The 21,073-nt window shown below is 37.6% G+C and overlaps 1 protein-coding gene across 11 annotated transcripts in view; it reads left to right on the top strand.

Moving 5' to 3' along the window:
• Window positions 1-21,073, top strand: part of ERC1 (ELKS/RAB6-interacting/CAST family member 1) — a 306,998-nt gene that overhangs the window by 58,043 nt on the left and 227,882 nt on the right. For all 11 annotated transcript variants that reach the window (XM_069860940.1, XM_069860869.1, XM_069860924.1 and 8 more), the window contains exon 3: window positions 9,955-10,371. In XM_069860940.1, the coding sequence (XP_069717041.1) occupies window positions 9,955-10,371 (417 nt within the window). The remainder of the gene's footprint in view (window positions 1-9,954; window positions 10,372-21,073) is intronic.

The raw sequence follows: 21,073 nt of genomic DNA on the forward strand, positions 1-21,073 counted from the left end.
TTTTCCAGAAAACTTATTTTGCTTTCCCTGAAGAATTGATGATATAACAAATGTGAGAAGATGCCAAGGTTACAACTACTGGATAGAAATCAGTTAGGAAGGCACATTGGAGAAACTAGAAGCAGGTAAACTAAGAATGAAAGTATTACCGTGACTTAGCCAAATTGGTCCCATCTTCTTCTGAAACAGTGGGATGAGGTGCTGGACATTCAGGGCCTCTGCACTCTGTAGTCATCTCCGTAAGGTGACTTTTGCCTTGCAAGGTTACCATCTAGTCAGCACAAAGATGATTATAAGCAGGCTGGCAAAGCCTCATTCTACACGTGGTCTGTGCAGCTGAGAGGCAGCAGCTAGTTTTTGCTGTTGGTTATCTCACTATCTTGGTTGAACGTTGTGCAAAGACTCCACTGGCAAGAACTTTCCGTGTATCACAGTACAGCCATATGTTGTTTATGAAATTCTGAATGTCACATGTTGTAGTATTTGCCCTTGGTCTTCTCACATTTATGGCCATATCTGATCATCTGATGCTTTTCTTTCTCAAGAAAATGTCTTCAAAAAGCCAGCAAAACAAAACCCTGGTAAATTTCAGTGTTTTCAAATTGTCAGCGAGCCACTGTCCAGGTTTTATAGTTGAGTCTCATGGGGCTGGCAAATATTTCATTTCTTCGCCTGAGTGATATTGAATATTGGGCTCTGGATAACGCATCTGGACAGTAACACAATTTATGGAGGCACAAGTTTGGAAAGAACACTTACTGCTGTTGTCATCAACAAGTCTCCAAGCATCAGGTAGCTCATGAAATCTTCCACTGTTGCTTACAGGTGAAGGATGCCACTTTGCTGTGTTTCAGATATTCCTGTGGGCAAACAGAAGTTGAAAAGCTTACTATTTTATATTAAAACTAATTATTTGAAATATTATCAATTTATGTATTGTAATTGTTTCTTGAGCCTTCAGCAGTCACAATCTTGGTGTACTCATAAAACTTTAATGGTTAGTCTGACTCCATATTTCATACCCTTACGTAAGAGGAGTAGAGTTTATGCACACGGATGCGATTCAAAATATTTTGGTCAAAATATTCTTGTGGGACCCATGCACGTATGCTCTGAGATTTATACTGTAATCTCTGCAAACCAGCTAGTGTAGAATAAGATTTAAGTGTGGGGAGAAGGGGAGGCTGGCATGGGGAGGGTGATTGTCGATAACAGTCAACAGATTTCTTGTGCATCGATTTTTGCCATAGTATTCTCTCATTAGCAATGATGAGCTATTTTTCCTTTTTAGAGCACAATGCTATGTCTGCTCTTATCTTGGAAAATACTGAACACAAGATCAAAGGTTGTCCAGCAGACCACCTTTTATTTTGGATTGGTTCCTTGCATCAGCTAGTGGAAAGATATATTTGCTGACCTCCCTGCTGGAGGTGACTAATAAGGATATGCTTTTGCAGAAAAGCCCCATGTCTATTAACAAAATGAGTCATGTTTCATATAGGTGCTGTTAATTGGAAAACATTAGACATTTATGCATATCTAAATGTTAAAATTCTCCTTCCCTCAAGTACTGTGATAGTTTCTAATTACTTTCATGGGATGAGAGGTTCACAAAGGCCAAATCCTGCACTTAAGCACCTATTCCACAGATGCGATGTTTAGAAGTGGTCTATGTCAATTTTTATGAGTTCTGTCATGGCTGGTCTGAATACAGATCAGTCTGATGTTTGTGTTGGCTTACAGTGTCTTACATGAGGATCCGTTTATATCAATACAATTTGTGAGAGAAGAACTTTGTGCTTGCTAGACACGGAATACAGAAACAGTAAAGAATTATCTTACTGCACTGTGTGGAACTGCGTATATACAAGGTCTCTTTGTTTCTTTAACAGCCTAAGAGCAAATAATCAAAGCTTGTATTTGTATATAAATAAAAGATGAAATTTAAGTAGTGTAATGCTGACCCAATTTGAATAGCCTAGTGGGAAAGAGAAGGTAAAATCAATATGGAAATTACCAATTCTGATGAGAAAGTCTAAACATTTACCCTAATCCCAAAACACCTGTTCTCAAGATAGATGAGAGGCACTTAAAAGAATCCAGTTGCTGCACTCCAGGATCATGGCATGCTGACACTCAAAGTGTGTGAAATGTCGACACCAGGAAGAATTGAATGACAAAAAGGTTTTGAAGCATTGTAAACTACAAATGTAGGTGTACCTTTGGAAATTTATAGACACATGGTGGCTGGGACTAGCTTTTATGACTTCAGAAATAGTTTTCCTTTGTCTTCTATTGCCTACTAGACGATGTGTAATACCCACCTCAGAGATCAAATTGCTTCATCCCTTAGGAAGCCAGAAAACTATCAGAATAGTTCAAAAACTGATAGATAAATTGATGTTTTTCAGAAGCTTAATAAGTTTGCCTATGCTTAATTATAATTTTTATTCTTATCACACAGTCTAGTGCACAAATTTCTCAGACGTTATATTTTTACTGTGCATCAGGTATTTTACAGAAACTGCTCTTACAGAGTTTATTCCTTGAAAATATAAATAGCTTACTTTTTTTTCTTTGTAATATAAGCTGCTTCATATTTACCACAGGTAAAATCTTTCATCTGGACATTTCCCACATAATTTATGTACTGCATTTATTCTGTTTACCTTGCAGCCATGTTTTTGTGTATGTACCTGTACCCTTAGTATGAGGTGATTGCATTGCAGTTTTTCTTTCTTCTGTGGCTACAGATTTATTAAAGGGTTATTTCTGATCTGCTTTTGGAGTTTAAATTCATTCCTGATGGGTTGCTTCTGGGTTTTGGGTTTGGGGTGTTTTTTGTGTACAGACAGGGGTGAAGTAATTAGGCTACTGCACGCTGACCCCTTAAAGCAAATGAGTCATTTTATGTGAGTCTTGTTCGGCTGCAAATGTGTTACTGACAACTTAAGCTCTTTATCTATAGTACTTTTTTACCATCTTACCCTTCTGCTGTCTAAAAGATAATGCAATATACGGTTGTCCTTAAAATACAAGTCTCTGACTTTTACAAATTAAATCCCATTAAAATCATAACTGTATTTTCTATCTATGCTAAATGTTATAAAAATCACCCATTCGTTTCCATTTAAATAAAGGATTTGAAACCCCTGATACATCTTACAGGGACTATGTAGCATTTCTGGAATGAGCAAGTTCTGTTTCATCACAACCCTGCTGGACACCTGACATTAGCCCTTTTTTCAATTTCTTTGCGTGGGCTGCAGCTGAATGTCAGCAGGGACTCCCTCAGACAGCCAGGCCTTTGCTTCTACTGTACATTCAGCAGAATCCATTTCCCAGAAGCGCCGCCAAAACATTAACTCTTTGAAAATGGGAGAGAGTGATTACCCGTCGTGACCAAATCCTATTCTAGCATTTGGCCTGTGATCTCTTTTCAGCTGAATGTGGTTCACCTGCTTACAAATGGTTGAAATGCTTTTGTTGTAAAGAACATGAATGGAGTCATCATAATGCAAAATTTGTGATTGTGCATGTGGATTTGCTGCCAAGAAAAGCACCTTTAAGTTCTGTCGCTTTCTGATGATCCACATTTGACAGTAGACCTTACTGAAATGTCCTTCTGGAATAAAATAAATCATAATTATTGTATCTTTTCTTTCTGGAGTAGTATCATTGTAGTGATGACAATCTAAAGAGGAAAGTAAGGCAATGTTTGTAGGTACTGTAAGCACATCTGTTTCAGACCTGGAAGGGCTTTCATATCTGAGAGCTTGTCTCTTTTTCTCAGCTCTAAAAATAGTTGGCTGAATATGAGAATAAGATGTAAACTGGCATCTTCAGAAACCTAGTTTTTGGTTGATTAACAAATTACATCAGTCTCGTTTTTTTTTCTTTACCCCTGGATTGGATCCTGAAAAATAAATACAGAAATATGTGATACGTTATAAAAAATGCAAACCTGTCCTGTGTCTTCCCAAGCACTTGTTTTTTTCTATATGAAGAGTGACTTGATCACTGAGCAAATTTGGAGGAAACTGCCAAATATGTGTATATCATGAAGCTGTCATTCAGTACAGGAGGTACTGGCAGTAGTAGAAGTAACCAGGAAATTTTCCGTAGCTAAGTTTGTCAATAATGTTTTTACAAGCAACTTTTATTCAATCTGATAATATCAGCAGAACTTTTGTTAAGAAAAAAAATCTACCCCGTGGAGTGGAATTTCTGATGAAAAATTAGAGAGGAGTTAGATGACTCCAACCCCTGAGCAGGAAGTAGACTTGATCAGAGATGCTCATTACAGTGTGGGAGATTTTAAGGGGTGTCTTGGCCAATTCAGACAAAGACCTTGAGCCAAAGTTCATCTTCCACCTATAACCCAGGATGTGAGAGATGTAGGTTTACATTCCAAAGTCAGTCAGTATTCAGGTATTTGTACAAAGCAACATTCCTCTGTTCCTGCTGTAAGAATATCTTGTTGGAGATCCAACCAAGAACAGTTTAATGTCTGCTGACTAGATTCTCCTTTGGGACGTGTGAAGATGATGAGTAAGAGCTTGAATATTTATCTTCCCAGGTTGAAGCTTTACTAACACACCACAAAGTATTTTAGTAGGACCTCTCTTTTTCTTAGTGTTCTTTCCACTACCCAATATTCTCTTGCTTATGAATATGAGAGACTTCAGCGTTCTCCCAGTGTTAAAGGAGAATTTTAAGTTGTTGAGTTTTGCAGAATGTAACAATGCTTCCCACCTCCTTGTGACACATTTCTATGACACAGTGCCATATAATTGCATGTTATGTTTTCCCTTGTTGCTGGGAAAGAGTAGGTTCTTTTCTCCTTTTTTTGTTGGTTGCTGACAGGCATCTCTTGAATGTACTGATTTTTTTCTTGGAATTCCAAAAATTAAAGTAATTCTTATGGGTAACCTGCTTAGAATTTAAATCCAGAAGGTTAAGAACAGTATGTTCTGTGCCTAGTTGGCCCACCTCTGTTGCAGAACTCACAGTCCTAATTTAGACATTTAGACTTCTTGAATAAAGTGTGGGGTGCGATGAGTTATGTATCTGAATATGGTTCTTACAAAAACAGTATCTGCAGTGGGAATAGCCTAAATCAAGCAGTAAAAGAAAAAAAAAAAAGGGAAATGCACATTGGAATCTTAAACACTGTAGCTTGGTAGGTCACGCTCTGTCTTGCAAAGATGTATGTGGAAATCCTTTCTTTGAAAACTGTGTCACAATTTAATCCTTTCTTTCAAGATCATGCTAGCAGATGCAAGGCTGCCTCCTTGTGATCTAAAGTGTAGAGTTAGAATACAGGTCTTGGCTTTAGAGTACCAATTAACTTCCTTTTTCTGTCTGAGTATGTTAAAATGCACATCCCCCACTTCCTTTGGAACAGTAAGATGGTAAACATTTAAAATAATTGGAAGTATTGCTATTCAGGTCTTTCATTTCTTATGTGTTCTACCAATTAGAATAAGAAGTTATGCTCTCTATTATTTTCTGTCTGGGCTGCTGAATCTTTAAATATTTCATGCAAAATGGAAAAGTTTCAACAGGGAGAGATGAAAAGAGCTGCCTGCAGGAAGGTTCCCAAACTCACCATTGTAGCAATAGTTACGTTGCATTATCCTGAAACTGCAACAAGAGGACTGCTTTGCAAACCAACTATAGGAACTTCTGTATCTTCTGTATCATTGGTTCTATTGGTACCGTACATTGGAAACTCATCCAAATGATCTGCCAAGGTGTGGGAAATGTGAATTTGAATCCTGCTAGGTGGTGGCAAAGATTGAATCATATTCTGCGATTTACAGATGTAAATTTTGTGTGGCTGCATGAAAGGCAAACTGTCCCTGCATAGAACCTGGTTAACAAACTTTAAGTTGCCCCCACAGGAGCAATCCAGGCAGAGGAACACCTGGTAAGAGATTGTGTTTGCATCTTGCCCTTCTAGGATTTATGTTTGAGGTGGGCCTGATGGGGCTTAGCTCTGTCAAGATGGAAGTACATTGGGTATAAACAGCAAAAGACTTATTAGAGAACTGGGCCCACAAAACTATCTGAGGTTTGCAGGTGTAGCTGTAATTTGTAGTGAGGCTTAAAGGCCAACTTTCATTACCTTAAAAAATAGTGAATCTGTCAGGTCTAAAGTAAGAGCAATAAGCTTCAAGCAAAGTACAGGTTCAACGTAATTGCTGTCACTTAATTTACATTACCCTTATTAAACAACTTTAGAAAAGCAATCATGCTTTTGATACTTATTCAGCAGAATATGACATAACCAAGCTCAGTGGCATTAAAAGTATCTTCACATGTTTATATCTAGATAAGACAATTTCATCAGTGTTTTTCAAGTTTGATTGAGGTCACTAGTCAGGTCCTAGAAATAGGATTAAGCATCAGTAGCAAGTATTGTGTGACCTTCGAAAATCTTTTGGCTTTCTGATTTAAAAGTGAAGTGTAAGAAATGGATGAGAAGCTGGTAAGACTTGCTGGCTCCTTCAGAGGGAAAAGGATGTTTTCTTTGAAATTACATAAAAACCAAGCTATGTTAACTGAAAAAAGTAGTTTGTTTGTTATGCCAACTAATAAAGGGGATTGTTCCATTATTCTGAAAATCATAAAAACTATTTGGAAAGCAGAGAAAAGAACCCATTTTGCATTTATCTTGCATGTTGGAAAGGAGTGGGTGTCAAAAGCATAGAATAACTTATTTTCCAGTTACCTTGCACATAATGAAGTTTGTTCTCAGCTGAGCAGTTCAAGAAAATAGTGATGGTTATTCATAAGTCTGGTGCTAACCCTCTCATCCCACCTCTTTGTTTTCCCTGGGAAACTGAATTCAAGGCAGTTGCTGACCATTTATGTTGGATGTTCCAAACTCTCTTGTCCTTCCTTACTTAACTTGACTGATGGATACCAATAAATACTGGGGTTTCTCGCTTACATTTAAGTTAATTTCACATAATGTTTCTGAATTGTGTAATAGGTTTTAGTTCTTTGGCCCAAAAGTTGCATGGAGGCTTTTCCAGCTTCGGCAGAGATAATTTCTGTGAGTCTGAGACACAGTTTTTTGCTTATGCAACCTGAAATGAAATTTGACAGCAGATCAAGTGGTAAAAATATGGGAGTTTGGTTGTGGTGATTTAGTCCATTGATGTTTATAAATAACCTAAGTTTGATTCTGAGACAACACTGAGTAGAGGAAGTAATTTCATTTAGTAGATGATGTGGTTGTTCAGAAGCAGCTCTTTTCTCGCCTGGGAGAAAGGAAGTGCTGAAGTGGCAGTATGTGGAGAGGCAGGTGGAAGCATGTGGGAATTTGTTTGTTAGCTGGAGTAACAACACACAGCTGGGCTGTGGATAAGTAGGACTTCTCAAATATAAATGGAATTAACTCGTGTGGAATTGTAAAGTTATGTCTAGTGAGCTTATTGTTTAAGTTTAAAATATTTAAGGGTAATCTCACTACTGCAGTTGTTCTGCTGACTTACTGGTGTTGTATAGGTACAGATGAGGCAAACTTTTTCATGAATGTGGTAGGTTTTTTTCTTACAGCTTGGTCAACATAGATTAATGGAACAGATATAGTAGTTTTGATTGCCTACCTGCATGCTAGCGTGTTTGTGCTACTGTCTCGGTTTTAAGACCTGGATGTTATCTGACATTCTCACTTTGACAGTGGCCGAGAGAAATGACAATAAATGAAAACTGAAATTTTTAATTAAAAAAAAAAAGAGGAAAAAAGTGATTTCTAAAAACATTTTTGAAATCTATATTGATTCCCATTAGATATTTATTTTCTTCTCTTATACAGCTAAATGCTGGCTTGATAATAAAGCTGAGAATCAACCACTATATAAAAACTTTATAATTTTAAACAGAGTAATTCATTATCCCCTCACCTAATATACTAGTGCTGTGTTATGACACAGATTATATAACTGTTATCACACAGGTTGTATAGCTTAAAGTATAGTTCTAGATTAACAGAATTAGTAACTGCCAAGTATCGTGTTGTTTAAATAGAAGAAAAGGCAATTACAGCATTTTAGGTCAATCACTAAGCTACACAGTTAAGCTGATTTAGTTTTATGCTTATGCTATAAATGATAGTTCCATTTTCTTTTCCAGTATTTTCTTGACTGCATGTTTCCACCCCTGCTTTGCACCAGAATCAACATTGGTGTAGCTGTGTTGTCAACTAGATCAGAGATCTGGCTGGAAAGGCATTTTGTTTTCAGCCAGGTGAAATTTTGATCCAGCTGTCAGTGCTCACCACCTAAGGAAGGACAGAGAGCTAGACTGCTCCTTTAGTGATAGTGTGGATTTAAGTGAGCTGATTGTGAAACAGCACCTTTAGTCTTAAAAGCTCTTGTTAGGCCAGAACACAAAAGGAGGGGAAGTACTTGGTCTAAAGTACTGACCCTTGTAAAGAAAATGGGATTGGACTGCCTTTATGCACCATTCTATACAACCAAACTAACTGTAACAGATTAAAGGTAGGTTACTGTCCTGTAAATGCCATCATCTGTCTGTTGTCTTCATAGAATCACGGGATGTTAGAGGTTGGAAGAGGCCCTTGGAGGTCAGCTGGTCCAACCTCCCTGCTCCAACAGGGCCACCCAGGACCATTTCCCGACAGGTTTTGAATATCTTGAAGGAATCTTACATAGGAATTGTGATAAACATGTTCTTGAAGAACTACTTAAACACAAATCTTTTTACATCTCCTCTTTTTCACAGATACCCAAGTGAAATAACTTGGATTAATGTCGAACATTAATTTGGCACCATCTTTATATTATAGACCTTCACAGTGTGTCTCCTGTGCCAAGCTTGCTAATAGATTATAACTGATGCTAACTATCTAGTACTTCAGTCCTAGTGAATACTAAAACCAGCATCATTGGAAACACTAATTTTTAAAATATAAAGGTAGATCACAGAGATTAGACCATCTGACTTGTTCACATTCAGATTGAATTGTAACCATGTCTGCTACTCTTAAGGGAGTAGAGATGTATCACTCAGCTTGTATCTCATCAGATCTTTGTTCACTGTGTTAGTACTTCTCCATTATCATCTGAATACTTCTGTCTTGCAGAGAAGAAAATGAATATTTGTCTAAATATGATGTGAGGACTTCTTTCTAAGCAAAATGTGCTTCTCCTATGGTATCCCACTGTATCCACCCACTGGATTCACAGTCATTGAGAGAGGATTTAATATCTTGCACAACCACAAATTACTGCTGATCATTTGATTGACTTCATATTCCTGTTTGTAAGCTGGTAATTTCTGTTCTGTATCGAAGTCCTCATGCATAAAATTGTATGATGTGACCCTTCTCCCCAGTCATCATATATCCAGTTTCCTGTAGTTGTACTTCTTCCTGGCATGCTGAAGTTTTTTCTGTAGGTCAACTGGGAAATCTGTGCTACATCTAGAGTTAGTACTGAACACTTTGAGAGCCTTCATGGCTTTATTAGACAGTGTGTTTTATTAGATGGTATGTAAATTCTTATAGTCATGTGTCCCACTGCTTTGTCAAGATAGTAATCCTAGTCTAGGACTTCTTATGCAGGATTCTTCTAAAAGGTAGTCAGGCATTTGGGAAAAAAAATATTTTAAGTTCTAAGCTTATTTACAAATGCCTACTGACACTTTCCCATTCAAAATAGTGACTCACTCCAGTTGGTGGAATTGAAAGAATCACTTGACTAAGAGGTTTCCAGTGTTACCAGGCATAGAAGGAGGGACTCAAAATTTCTGCAGTATAACCCAGTTCCACATCAATTCTGCTTTCAAAAAACAATGTTGGTCTGTCGGTGTTGTGGTTTCCTCTTGGTTGGTAGTTCAGGTAGGCTGATGTAGCTGGTACTGTTCTCTTTATTTCACCAGTGGAGGGAACCCACTGATTTTACTTATTTATTCTTTTAGCATATGCAGATGACCATCCAGGCTCTTCAAGATGAACTTCGGATCCAACGGGACCTGAACCAGCTTTTCCAGCAGGACAGCAGCAGTAGAACCAGTGAGCCTTTTGTGGCAGAGCTGACAGAGGAAAACTTCCAACGGCTTCATGCAGAGCATGAACGCCAGGCCAAGGAACTCTTCCTGCTACGTAAAACCTTAGAAGAGATGGAACTGCGTATTGAAACACAGAAACAAACCTTAAATGCACGTGATGAGTCCATCAAAAAGTTGCTAGAGATGCTGCAGAGTAAAGGTCTGTCGGCAAAAGCCACTGAGGAAGATCATGAGCGAACAAGACGGTTGGCTGAGGCAGAGATGCATGTGCACCACTTGGAGAGCCTTCTCGAACAGAAGGAAAAAGAAAACAACATGCTGAGAGAGGTAAGTAACTGAGCTCTGGGTTCATTTCCAATTGTAAGCTTTTCTCTGTCTTGTCTTCATTTCACAGCTGTATGGAAAGAATCTTCTACCTTCTCTGTAAGCTGTATTTTACACTGCAGACTTAGCAGGATTTGTCCCTGTTTTGGAACTTCTTTATGGCTTCCTTTGTGTGTGCTTTCTGGGGGTTTGTGCTTTAGTCCTCACTTTCCCCATAGTCTCCATGTGGAGCTCTGGAGGTGAATTGTCACACAAAATGTAAATTTCTTTCTTCCGTTCTGTTTTAGTTTGAGAGAAAGTAGCTACCTGGATTTAGGAGAGAGCTGAGAGAAATCTTTGTAGGAGTAATGGATGATTGCTCTATGGTTTCCATAGAAACAGTCATCTTGCTGTGAAGTGTATTTGATAAAACTATTAGCTGCCCTGGATGCACAGCCGAAAAAAAAGATTACTTAAAGGGATACCACTGCACACATAGTAGACACTCCCACCCATCCCTCTGAAAACAGAAAAGAAAAACCATTGTTATATCTGTATTGTACCTTAGATAAGTATTATGTCAGGCATCGTTCACTATTAATCATCCTAAACTAATTATAATCAAACTTAGGCTGTATGTAATGTAAGTATCTTAGAAAAATAAAGGAAAATAAGTGTTGTATTGCCAGTGTCATTAAATTTCTTGATATTGTTAAATGCATTTTCCTCTTGTCAACCAGCCTCCTAATGTAACCTAATACGAAAAGGCTGGTAATTCAGCATGTGTTGCATGCATGCACTGCTAAGCCTGTATATTCATGAATTCACTAATGGTAAGATTTTCTGTAAACATTATTGTACACACGTCTGTAGATTGAATGCATGAGTTGATAACTGTTCATATATGTATAATATGTGTTTGTGAAACTAATGACTTGGTTTGAGTGTGGAATGTCTACTTTGTGGTTCAGTGTTTTTTTTGAAAGCCTGACGCATGCACAAGATTTAAGCCCCCTCTCTAAGAAGCCAGGGAAGCAAGGTCTGGCACAGAGGTTTTTGAGATGAGCATTTGCAGCAAATAAATACTTCTTAATACCTCTTATTCATATGTTTTTCATGCCCTGACCCATTGTAATTGTGCTCTTGCAAGCATTTATATAAGAAAGCTAGAGCCCGTTGCATTTCTAAGCCAGATTTAGGCCAGATTTTTTTTTTATAGAGCAGTAATCTCTTGAGTGTCTGGAGTGAAGATAATATGATTCCAGAGTTTCTACACTACAGTTTTACCTTTATTTAGCAACCAATGATAATTCTGTTCCAGTTCTTGTATCTATTTCAGGAAAAGCCCCAAATGGTTTCCATTTGTTTCTGCTTTAAGTCCAGTAACGTAAATGAAAAGCTGGCAGGAGCTGTAATTTTTTAGGAACGTGGTTATGTTTGTTTCTGCTACTGATGAATTGATGTTGAGAGATAAGAGTTTTTATTTCATTCGCACATATCTGGAAGTCATCAATTATTTAAATCCTAGGCTTTATAACAGAAGATTTCCTGGAGAAGGTAGAGATGACTTACTGACTTTGAAAGCGCAACTGCTGTTTATCTAACATTTCAAAATTAGTTATGCCTTGCTGCTCACCCAGCTGTAATGCATCAGGAAGGGTAAGCTGAGTATACTGTGATTTGTAGTTCAAGCCATTGATATGATGTAGGATCCAGCCTTGGAGCTGAGCATCCTAGTAGCCTTGGAAATATGGTGCCATGTGCAGAGATGCCAAATTATCTCCATCAGGAAGGGTTTTGTTCATACCTCTGTGTTGTCTCTGAGCTAGACTAAGCTAACTGAACTCAGGCTTCTCTGCGTGAAATTCAGATCTTGTGCCTGAGGCTCCAGGAGGCTGCAGAAAATTGGAGGATGTTGCTGAATTGTGGCTGACTCCATCTGACTTCCTGAGCACCAAATTACTCTGCTTTGCAGGATCTAGTTCAGAGTTGCTATCACTGTTCCACAATTGAAAGTTGACTTTGTTCAGAACCTCTTAAGTGTGTCTGCATCACCCTCCTCAGCTAATCTTCTGTTAGGTCTTTATCAGTATTTCCATAGGTTTTTTGTTAATTTAGCCCTTTGCTACCCCAGATACTAGCTATGGAATTTTTGAGCTGCCTTGAGGAAATCAGTCTACTTTCTTGATGGTTCTGTATCTAGCATTCCCAATATCTGGAAAGGCATGCTAAACTCTTTGTTAAATACTGCTGTTAAAGGCAGCATTAGTATCTCAGAGGGTTTTACATGTGCCTGGGAGGTCAGTGTTTGTAGTCACGTTCTAACACTTGGCAAAGCTGAGAAAAACTTTAATAGCAATTTTGACCATCTTAGCTGAAGCAAGTTCTGAGATGTCAGAATCCACCAGTACTGTTTCTGACTTTATAAGTGTGTTAGACTCCTGGTAAAAATCTTTGCTGGGAATAATAATAAAGATCTACATCCTAAGAAAATGGAAGGATACCTTTTTCCTTTGAGTTTGAAGCCTACACATAATTCAAAGTGTGATACTGAAACTCAAGGTCATCAGATGGTTTCTCAGACAGACAGTGCAGATGCAGTGGCCAGCAGTCTTACCTTGACAATCAAATGTGAATTCATTGACTGCTTCAGCTATGGCTATTGCTGTGATTATACTAAAGATTGCACTAATTTCCTAAGGAAAGGAATTTCCCAGCCCAGACTTGTATCAGGACTAGCTGTACTGATTCAGGCCAACAATCCCTTTAGTCCAGCATTCTGTTTCACATAATGGCCACACACAGACACCCAAGAAAGGTTAAGAAGGCGGCAGACACAATACTTCTCTGTCCGGTCTTCCCAACTATTTACAGATCAGTGTTTTCTTGAACTTTTTGTGACTTGTCAGTTTAATATCTTCCATGGATCTGCCATCCAAGCACACGGTCAGTGTCTTCTTGACCCCATGTAAACTTTTGTAGTTGTAGCACCATTTGATAGGTGGTTCTACAGGCCTACTCTTTGTTGCAGGAAAAGCCTGCCTCATTTCTTTGGAGTTTGAACCAGCCTCCCAGTAACTTCATTGACAGCTTCTTACTCTTGCACCTGAAGACACAGTGAATGATCGCAACCAAGACTCTGTGCCACTCCCAGTTTTAGATTGGTCATACCTCTTCCAAGTTCTCTTGTTGCCAGCTGAAGAGTCTGATGCTGGTTAATTATTCTTTATATAGAAGATATTGTGTATGTTTGATCGTCTCTCAGAGCACTGTCTTAAGTCTCCTATAGCCAGGTTACGAAATGGATTCTCCTTGAGATAGTGAGAGGTATCTCCATAAGGATTTTGACACTCTTGGGCTCTCCTTGAATGTCCTGGACCCTGGGGAACTCAAGAAATCTTTCCATGCAAGTCCATAGGAAAGGTCCTGTGACCAGTGTAGGATGTATTTGGCAACTTACTGAAACAGAATGCAGTCACTCATTAACACAAACTTATTAAAAATTAAATGTCTCATCAAACATCTGAACACAGATGTGGGTTTGGATGCCCTGACTTCAGCAGATGACACTGCAACTGCATCACATTCCTCTCCCCTAGAAAACAAGCTTCATAGCTTATAAAAAGATGGCTGCTATTTTGAATGCCCTTTAAGTCATAATGAAAATTATTCATATTATTGTTGGTATTCTAGACTTAGCTTTCAGAAACAAAATTATTATCATACCAGCATGAAATACTTGACAAAATCCAGCAGCTGGACTACAGTTTCCAGAAAAAGCTCCCAAGTTACGTTAACTGCCACCTCACTGTTCCAGAGTCACCTGTTGCAGAGTTATCAGTGATTGCAGTGACAGCACATGGCTCTGAAAGATAACAAAGCTTGCTGTGCTCTTTTTGACAACTTCCCTGCTGCATCCACTCCCCTCCCCAAAATGCTAAATGTACTAAGAAGAAATAAGTTTTTCTCAGCTACACGGAGTAATAGTTACATGAAATATCAGTGCAGAATATGGTGTGATTGTGGCCACACCTGGTGGTCTGTGGGGAAACTATGATTCTTAAGGACAGTCTAGCATCATTACACCAACTTGGTTAAGCCTTTCTTTCTTGGTTTGTTCATTGTTATCTGTCTTTGGGAATATGCATGTGATAAACAAACTGAAATCATACACTTCTGGCATCACAGTCAGTAAAGAGTTTTTGGAGAAAAAAGCTTAAGCCATATTTCTCATCTGCCTAGAAGAAAGGATAAAAGCAGAACTATCTGTATTGGTTCTACCTAGAGGGCATGACGACAAAAAGAAGCTGCTTATTGTGCTTTATTGTCAGATATTTGCCAAACAACTTTGGCAGCATTGTCCCATTTTCTTACTCCTTCGCAGGGGAGTATCAGCACAGACTTTACTACAGTAGTTAACCAGATGACGCGTGTGTCTCTGAGGTGCTTATTGCCATACATACTCTGCAAGCCAAATACATCTTTGTTCACAGCAGTGCTGCGGCATATACTAATGGGGTTCTCCAAGATATATTGACATATCAACTGTATTTCTCCTGCTCAGGTAGGGATATCATTTAATATCTAAGAAGAAACTAGGAGGATGTATGTGAGGAAGTTCACAAATGTATTCTTTTCTTTTCATTGGCCAATATGCTTATTGGTATCTACCTCATACAACTATGAAGCTGTCAATCTCATCACGTCTTTCATCACGTTATCTTCAGTCTTGATAATATGCGTGGCCCTAATCATTGGCTTTTCCTGAAAAGATGCAGTAAAAGTCATGGACAGTGCTAGTTCTTCCTTCATAACAATTTTACCATATGTTTATAATGAAGGATATGCAAGTCCTGCAGGTGACTTGTGACAGGCTGTATGTGGCTGGTATGTTGTCAATGTATGTTGTCAATACCTTCAGCAAGAGGTCAAAACCAGGTTTTCCTTTAAGTTAAACTGTGATCTTGTAGCTATAGCTTTTTCATGGGAAAAGAACGTGGCTTACTCAAACTTTGAAGCTAAGCAAGTATTGAAGCTGGGGTGAGCTGCTCATTGAAATATCAGTGTCATAGAATGGCCACATATTTAAGCAGAAGGAATGAAACAGCTGTTTGATCTAATAGACAAAAATTAGATAGTTATTCCCTGAACTGTGAATCCAGGTCTGGGACAGATTGCTGACTGCAGCCTTTTATTTGGAAACAGAAACAAGACTCTTATCTGGAAGGTTCTTTTCCAAAATCAGTTTTAGGTTCCAGGTTTGCATGTTACAGTGCCGTGGAACAAGGCAAGAACCAACAGTAGCTTTGCACTTTGTGTCACAAAAACTGTTTGGTAGTAAATTAGAGTTCAGGTTTGGTTTTGTTTTTTTAAATAATTGGGCTCATTCAAACAAGGTGGATTTTAATACAACTGGGTGCAAAACTAAATTGAGTTAGGGATGTAGTGTTTAACAAATAATAAAGGGTGGTTTTGTATGTAAGGCAGTCATTGAAATGGGTCTTTCATAAGGGCATTCATTTACAATGAACTCAAGGAAAGAGGCTGTGGTAGAAAAAGCTATTATTTCTTTTAATCTTCAGTGTTTGTTGAAATGGCAACCCCACAAAGTCCTGTTTGTGAACTATATTCAGTTGTTTACTATGGCCTTATTACAAGAAGTGATCCATCTTTCTAGCTATTTTGAATCAAACAGTGCTCACTTTATTCTAGGAAGTAACACAATCTCTTTGCATGCCCTGTTATGTCTCCACTTAGGGTAGATGTTTGACAAAGCAGCAAGCAGACCCACTAAGCTATGACAGACATATTTGACTTTCCTTTAGGTTATCAAACTCGATACTGTGATAGCCAAAGAGCAGCAGCAAGGAGGTCAGTGAGAAAGGGTGCATGTGCCATGTAGATGTGCCAGGCTCAATGAAGACAAAGGTTGTTTGCCTTATCTGACCAGATTTTAATTAACTGTGACAAGTTCTTTTTCCATGCATGCGTTAAAATTCTTAGCCTTTTCTGCAGCAGGCTTAGAGAAAGATTTAGAAATTTTAATTGGAGCAATTAGAGTTATCTCAAAGAAGACTTCTGTCCTGTCCAAGATTTTGCATCATACAGAAGACACGCTTTTACAGAAAATTTTGGTTTACTGGAGTGGGTAGATTCAGTAGCTGGAACTCTTACTACTAGGGGACATATTTCTGAGGAGTTAAAAAAATTGTTTCTTCTTTTTCTGCTGCTGCTTCATTCTTGTGACCTTGTAGAAGAGGATAGCAGGGAGAAGTGAGTTAAATCAAGACAATTTAAATAGTTATGTCTTTATTGGTGTAACTTGATTTGTCTAGCAGGAGTATCAGAGCTTTTGTAGAACAAAATTTGAGAAAATAGGCTATTGCAGCTTAAGAGGGTCCATAATTTATTCTTTATACATTTTGCTTTTTGTAATACCATTGTAGTTTGGAATGTCTTATGTGTTACTTTATAAAAGAATGACATTTAAAAATGTTCAAATGTATGTAAAAGTATTTTCATCTTTCCTCATTTCAAAGATTGGTAGTTCTTAGAAAGCTAAGAACTTACAGTGGAAAAATAACATAGTTGTTTCATGTCTTTCCAGACTACAAAGAAATCATGAACAACATCTGATTCTTGTATAGCAAATTTCTGATTTTTAAGTAATAATTTAAATATGTCTAGGAATTAAGTGAATAGAAAAAAAGCAGAATTGCAGTTGTCTGTCAGGGTGTTTTCTCTGTATTATAGTTTTGAACTCATCAAAGTGAAATAATCATAAAATTTCAATGGGTTTATTCACTTTTTTTTCTAAAATGGGATGCTAAAATTATGGACATTTAATTTATTTTACTGTTGTAATTAAGTTATCTCAAACAATTTTTTTCTATATGAATGAGCTACTTAGTCTTGAAAGATTTTTTTTTCACATAAGGCAAATTCTAACTAGTTCATTTTTAACACCTCTATTCCTCTCACATGAAATTTTAAGAACTATTGTAAAGAGTTTAGGAATGTATAGATCTATCAGGTTTAAAATACATGAACTGTAATCTTTTGATATTTTGCTATATTAGAAGATTTGTTTGCAAATTACAGCTTAGGTATACTTTGCCTGAAGATGTTAATGTTATCCTGCTCTTCTCCTCAGCAGAGGTGAAATTTCTGGAATTTTGTTTCCACAAGCATGGAACTTCACATTAGAGGAAAAAAAAAAGAAAATACCGTCAACAAGTTTGGGGCTAATTTAAGTAGGAAATAGATGCTTTTGCACCTTAAAGAAGGCAGGAAAAAAGAAGAAGTAATAGCACATATTGAACAAAGTCCTGAATGATTGAGATGTAAATTTTTAATTATCTTTTCTTTAGCTTTTGAATTCACACTTCTGTAGTCAGATTTCAACACAATTGCTTGCTTCTTAAAAGTAACAGAATAGTTTGAATTGATCTCTGATTTCTATCTTGCTTTTACTGTAATGCTGAAGTGGGATTTTGCTTTTGTTTCTTTAGCAAAGTTTTGAAATTACCATCTGTATTCATAAAATTGTAAAACAGAGGTGAGTTTCTTTAGGTAGGAGTAACTGAGCATCAAAGCAACTGGCATCCTCAGTTATTGATGTATGTGCAATTTTCAGCGCATCTTTCGAAGTTATGCTCTTTATTAATATGAACAATTTATTTTTCAGGGAATTATGTTGATTGTGTTTGCAAATTCCAAAAATGACAAATGGAAAAACACAGTAATAATTTCTGAAGGAGCTACCATGACTATTGGTTCCAAACTTGTATAACTATGTATTTTTAGTAGCAAAACTCATGTAATAATTAGGTACATTATACAAGACTCTTATTATACATTCTTATTTCCGCTCAGTTGTTTATGTTGCTGAAATAGAAGTTGAAATTACTGGTGTCAAGCACTTGCTGAAAAACAGTCATAAATATTCTGAAACTAAACAATTATAATAGTATCCAGTCACCTTCTTCTCCCAGTTAGTAAAGATTTATGTAAATGAGTCATGCAGGATGATAGGTCTCTTGCAGAGAGACCTGTAACTTCCTGATCAATTCAGCAATTTCAAGTGATGGGCACCTGGTCTGGTGTTTGGCTGTTCTCCTGGTAAAATATTTTTTGTACTAACAATTCAGAATTTTCTGCATTGCAACTTTTGCCTGTTGTCTATCATCCTTCTATTCTGCAGTTCTGAAAAGAATTTTGTCTCCATCCTCTCTACAATTTCTGATTAGATGGTTCTAGACAGCATCAAGGTTCCCCCAAAGGCTTTTTCTTTCCAGCTGAACAAACTCAGTTTTCTTATGCTCTCCTCTTACGTTCTGCACTCAAACTCCAACCATCTTGGTGGCTGTCTATTGGACTGTCTTAAGCTTTTCAATGTAGTACTTGTGCTGGGAGCCCAAAATTAGGCACAATACTGCAGCTGTGGTCTCTCAAAAGCTGCAAAGAAATAACTGCTTCCCTTCTCTTCCTTGGACGTTCTTGTTAATACAGCCCAGGATGTAGTTGAGTTTTTATATTCTTTACAGCAAGGGCACGCTGCTTGCTCTCAATTCATGTCTTCCTCAAATGTAACATAACCTTCAAAGTTATTTAAAGTGTGGTCTATCCAGTCATTCAGGTCATTAATACAGACACTGAACAGCATCAGCTGCAATGTCAGCCTCTGAGGGTTGTCAGTAGGAAGCAGCTACCCATTGGACTTCTTACAGCTGATCACCAGGCTTTGAGCCTGACAGTCCAGCTTATTTTTTACCCACCTTGTTAACCACTTACACAGTCTCTATCTCTCCAATTTGGCTGCAAGGATTATTGGAAGCCATGAGTCAAGGCATTCAATACCTACTGCTCACCACTCACCCACACTGTTGCTTCATTGCAGAAGAAAATCAGATTAGTCAGGTATGAGTTGTCCCTCTACACAATTATAGATCTAGTTGATCTTACAGATCTATTAAATAACTTCTGAAGTTAACAATGATAGTTAATACTGAACTGATGGGTGGTTATGGAATTTTCCTTTAGTTGTAACATTTGCATTTCATTGTAATTAATTGGAATTGGGTTGCTAAAATCTTCCAAAGATTTAGACAGGAAAGGTTGACAGAAAACCCATCCGGGAAACTAAACTTTAAGTACAAAAGGTGTAACATTCACTTAGTAAGGCCTAGATTAAATGTTGGAAAACATAAACATTTTTTAGTGAAGCGAAACTATCCAGATTACTGAATGATGCAAAGATCCTGCACCAAACATCATATTTGAGTATATAAAGACATGGATAGGCCAGTTAAGAGAAGAAGAGAAAACAGATGTGGTTTTAATTGCACTTTGTGGTTTTGGTTGTTTTTTAAAGAAAGAAATGAAATTATAAAAGAACATACATTTTTAAAGCAAATTCAACCTCATGATGAGCTTCTTTTCTAACATTGTATATAACAGCATAACCAAATGAATATTTGAAGTACTGCCTCTGAAGAGGTAGCAACAGGAATGGTGAGTGGTGGAGACAGACTGGAAAAATAGTTTCATTGATATGTCTCAAGAAAAATGCTGTGGATGAAGTAGGTAGTAGAAGTGACATGAGAGTGTTGGTCCAGCTTCTGGAAGGCTGGTGATGAGAATTACTGATTATGCTGTGCTTTAGCCGTCAGTTGTCGGGAATGGCAAAGAGGAACGCATGCTGCCCTTTTTTTAGACATGTACATTACAGGCAGATAGAGGACATCTTGGCCAAAAGAAAAGTCTGGCCTAGGCTGTGTAGATTTGAGTAAATCCATTGTGTGAATGCAGGTACAGGCAAGTAGAAGAATAATAGTAGTATTGTTCCACTCTAGTCTGTACAGTGTTAGTGATAAGTGACCCAGAGGCTCTCAAGTTCACTAGGGGAGAAACAAATATATTTAGAAAGGTTTTCTGGTTTATTTTTTTCAGGTGGTATTTTTTTCAGAAAATATCACCCTGCACTGCTAACATGCTTGTAAAAACAGTTTCTCAGGAAATTCACAAGTATAGCACTTAAAGACAGGCAAACCTTCTACAGGATTTTCTTGTCATTACCATGACCAGGCGTCAACTTATGCAAATATCCTTGTGGCAAATCTATGCAAAAGTCTTCTTGTGAGCCTTGTCATATCACTGCATATTTCTATCTTGCTCATTTTGGAGACATGTAAGAGCACTTAACAGTCTTAGAAGATAAGTAGTGTTTTCAGTATTTTGAAAAGCACTATACAACTCTACCTTTCTCATTCAAATAGTTAATCATATGGAGCAAGATGCATGTATGACTACCATAGAAAATGTTATTTCTTTGCCGTGTCTATTAAAATACAAGTTTGTGGATGGGATTTGGATTTATCTTTCAGGTGCTTGAGCAGAGTGGGTGGCTAGGCTGTCTGTATGGACTTGTATACAGTTTATTCTTAGGTTAACTGATGTCACAGTTCATGTTCCATGGGCATCACAGTATTTTTATGTCATATAATAATAACATTCTATTTAACATTACTATGTGGTATAAGGACAATATTATTTTAAGACAAATAATGATGTGGTGGGTTGACCCTGGTTGGATGACAAGTGCCCACCACTCTGTCACTCCCCTTCCTCAGCTGGACAGGGGAGAGAAAATACAATGAAAGGCTTGTATATCGAGTTAAGGGCAGGGAGAGATCATTCATGAATTACTGTTGGGGGCAAAACAATC

The sequence above is a fragment of the Phaenicophaeus curvirostris genome, chromosome 1 (assembly GCF_032191515.1).
Source record: "Phaenicophaeus curvirostris isolate KB17595 chromosome 1, BPBGC_Pcur_1.0, whole genome shotgun sequence".
NCBI lineage: Eukaryota > Metazoa > Chordata > Aves > Cuculiformes > Cuculidae > Phaenicophaeus > Phaenicophaeus curvirostris.